The 4,204-nt window shown below is 28.3% G+C and overlaps 1 protein-coding gene across 1 annotated transcript in view; it reads left to right on the top strand.

The window, feature by feature from the left end:
- LOC111623712 (oxysterol-binding protein-related protein 8-like) overlaps window positions 1-4,040 on the top strand; it is a 186,583-nt gene extending 182,543 nt beyond the window's left edge. The window contains exon 25 of the mRNA XM_023366398.1: window positions 2,650-4,040. Coding sequence (XP_023222166.1) covers window positions 2,650-2,992 — 343 coding nt within the window. The 3' untranslated portion in view covers window positions 2,993-4,040. The remainder of the gene's footprint in view (window positions 1-2,649) is intronic.
- Window positions 4,041-4,204: the final 164 nt, after the last annotated feature.

A 4,204-nucleotide genomic window follows, 5' to 3' on the forward strand; every position in this document is an offset into this window, starting at 1 on the left:
CGGCCAGCATATACTTGGCTAACCTTAAGGATAATCAATGCATCAATTATAAAGAAGAGATTACGTTATCAACAGCGTGGCTAGCGTTTATGAATAGTAATTTATGATAGCCCATTTTGGAGTTGACTGCGCATGACATACAACGACGGAAACGGGAAATGTGCATTTGAACTTACATATTTCGAATTTAAAGTTGTTACGAGCTGCATTTTCCATCAGAGATTCGAAAAAACCTGAAGAAGAACCGTTATAAGGGTTCGAAAACGTTAGTTTTGGTTCGTTTTGGATCGTTAAGAGTTAGTAGACGCACCAGTAACAGGTTAGAAAGAGGTAATTATATTACTATTCTCCGGTGTTGTAGTAAAGATGAGTAAACTATGTGATCTCCTTTCTTCTAAACTACAGTAGTTTGTACAGAGTAAAATACATTCATATAAAATTAGTAGTTAAACAGTAAAATAATAAGTTAAAATAATGCTATTTGTTAAAAAGTCATGGGGGTCATTTTGATCCCACATAATGTACCACAGGTTAAAAAGTGTATGGTCTTTAATATTCCCATCAATCCATTTTTGTAATAACTGGAATATGCATAGAAACACCTGATATGTAAAAAAATTGCACCAAGTAAGAAATTATGACAATTTGGCAACAGTCAAATTTATTTCTTTGGTGTTTCTTTGGTAAAGATAAACTTGATACTTTCAAGAAAAATGTCAAAAACATTAATACAGGTAAAAATCTGATGGGCACTGTTTCAAAATGCCAAGCTTATCTTTACCAAAAGAAAATTCTCAAGAAAAAACATGATTGTCATCTAAATTGTCATAATTGTTTTACTTGGTGCAGTTTTTTTTACCCTCCGATTTTAATCTCAGATGCTTTTGTTTGGTTAATGATTGTGATATTACATCTAGACTTAAGATGATGACGTACTGTACAGTTCAGTTGGCACTCAGCGATGTGACAGCCACAGACCAAAAAGTTTTAATTTGCATAAATTCAGGCTTTTGTTATTCTGGATGAAATTTTTAATGAAAATCATTTGTTTCAATGTAATTTTATCCTTACAAGTGTAAAAATAAAATAACTCAATAGGAACCCCATAAACTTTGACATGTTGATCCAGAAGTTTTGTCAGGACCTCACCAATAATGGGAAAGGCTAAAGTTTAAAATTTGAGTTTTCTAGACCCAGTAGTTTTTTCTGTAGTGTTGGATGAAGAATATACAGCTTTTTTGGCAATTTTTGCATTTTTCAATTGCTTATGTTTCAGCAACCCATTTACAGAAAAACCTGAAATTTGTAGACTACCTAAGAAAACATCAATCTTTCAAACAAGCTATTCAGAATTACCATAAGCTTTGGGGGTTATTTTCTTGGCCTGCCGAAAGTTGACAACTCTGATTATATGTACTGTATGTACAGGAGTTGGTTGACAACGTTTTCACTTGGTGTGGGGTCACCATCATGATTCTCAATCTTTTTCAACTAGAAAAAAACAGTATCTATAACCTAGGAGCCATTTTCTACCAATAGTAACAAAAGAAAAAATTTCAAATACAATCAACCTTTCAACTCATTCTATTCTGTTATCCTATGAAAATAATTCAAAAATTAAACTGAGTCATTGCTGACCTAACGACATTGGGCACTACAGTGAATATTCTCCTTGTACTATTTGTAGAAATTTAAATTTTAAATCACAGTGGAGAGGGTCTAATAACAAAAAATGACAATCAATCAATATTAAGAAATATAATCTTCTCAATATTGATGAATTACATATGAGTATATAATCCACATGCCTCTTCTATTGAGCTCTAAATTGCACCTTCTGTGCATTTTGTATCTCTTCTTTTTTGCACCTAATAAATATACAGTATATTCATGAAAAACTTAAAAAGAAAAAGGTCTTTAGAAGTTTTAAAAAAGTCTGTATGCTCTAAAATTGCAATCAATATAATTTTAATAATCTATTATTTATAAAGAAAATAAACTTAGTATTAGCCAATATTAATCAAACATACTAGTTACTTTCCTGGCCATCACATATGCACTACAAGGGAAAGTGTTGGACCCAGAAAAGGAAAAAATTCTGTATGTGTTGGTATCTATTTTGTTTAATATCTCAAGATGGGGTAAAGATTCAGAAAAGAAATTTGGCATGGTAACTTATATGTAGGGGGGAATGATGCTAATAAATTTTGATGGTTAAAGTTTGAGAGGATCCTATGTCGTATCTGGAGAGGGATTGGACCCAATGAAGATTTTTTTCATAATTAGTATTTACAATTTTTTTATAAAACTCATCACTACCCTCAAAATTAAAAGCTTTTTGCCATGTTATAATACAGTAATTAATAATATAAAAAATTTTTGTATGTGGAATCATTGTTATTTAATAATAATCTCATTTTTTAAAATAAAATTGTAATATAAAAGTTACAACAGCTGGGAAAGTTACACAACTTGTTGCTAGATTTTTTTCATAATGCATCTCTAATAATAGTTTGTATAAAAATTAGAAAAAATAAAATTAAGAACTAATAAAAGATGAAGTTTTACATTTCTAGTTATGATAATTTTTGCCATATTTTAAAATTATGGCATTTATATATCATCAAAGAGATTCCATACATAATTAAAAAATATACAAAAACTCTATGAACCTGATTGCTTTTTGATTTCAGAATCAATGTTTAGTTCTTTGGATAAAAGACACGCATTAATTTCTCTTTTCTTAACAGGTTCCGTGTCTCATCACAGGTCCGGAAAGCCCTCGACAATAACTGTTTCCTTAAAACAATGCTTGGAACCACTATTAAAAATACAAGAAGAAACAAATCAGACTTTACAAAGTATCAACAATCACTTGGAGTCTGTTATGGCCCAACAACACAGAATTCAGGAACAACTTGCACAGCGAAATGATATCAGTATTATCATTATTTTTATGGCTATACAGCTTTTATTCCATTGGCTGTTGTGAATCATGTACAGTGCCTGACAGATACTTGTTTTTTATATATGCACTATATTAAACTGCCAATTCCATGACAAAAACGTGACATTTTCAAAAATATAAAGATTAAAAAAATTTGTTAATGCTAGACAAACCAATTTTGGATAACTTTTTGGCCATCAGTTTAAGCATATCCAGTCTTTTAATAAGATAGATTTATATTTGAATTAAGAATGCAACTGTTATTACTTCTTATAGCATACATTTATGCTATATTTACATTTCTCATCTAGCATTTGCCAAACGAATAAGAAGCAAATGTATGTAAGGAAAATATCCGCCTATCGAATACTGCTTAGACCGGCTCAGAAATGATGCGCCGAAATTAAACGAGAAACCAAAGTTATTTGTTATTTGATATACAATAGTGTAAATAATATTATGTGTTAAAAATATGTACATAACAGAGGAATATATACTATATGTTAGATTTTACAATGTTATGTTAAATTGTTTAGAAATATAATATAAACTATAAAATATCCTATTTTGTTTAGAAAGAATTCTTGAGATCTATAAATATGCATGTTGAGATAACTGCACTTCATTATTTTAAAATTATTTTGAATTGAAAAGTTATATCTAATTATTTATGAAGTTTTTTGGGGGTCACAAATTAAACGATTACCTTACAAAAGAAAATTAAAAATGGATTCAGATCATCAGCTAAAGTTATTATAAATGCAATATTTATATTAAAAAAATACAACTTTATGCATTTCAAATATTAAAACAGCTGAAACAAGAATGAAAAGTTTAAACTATTTTATTAAATAATAACAATAATAAATCAAAATTTTGGTTGCTATTTTTATTATATTTTATTTTATTTTCACTTTTTTCTTATGTTTAATTGTTAAAAAGGGACACAATAAAGTCTGTGGGACCATACCATTGTTTTCTGTAATGTATATATTTTGTTTACGGTAGAGTATTCTTTAATCCAAAAATAATTTGAAAAGTTTGTAAATAACATAATATAATGATACAATTTACTTTTTAAATCAATTCATTAGAGTTAATACATATATTTATTATGTATTTATTGAAAAAATATTAAAATTTTCTTAAATTTTACTCTACTGCATAACAAAATATATTACTAATTTATTGAAAGTTTTAAAATAGTTTATCCAATTTATAAAATTAAACTTTCCAAAGAATGGTCCTCTTTTAGTA

Source organism: Centruroides sculpturatus, unplaced genomic scaffold (genome assembly GCF_000671375.1).
Source record: "Centruroides sculpturatus isolate CEXI.00-Female unplaced genomic scaffold, Cexi_2.0 scaffold80, whole genome shotgun sequence".
NCBI classification, from domain to species: Eukaryota; Metazoa; Arthropoda; class Arachnida; order Scorpiones; family Buthidae; genus Centruroides; species Centruroides sculpturatus.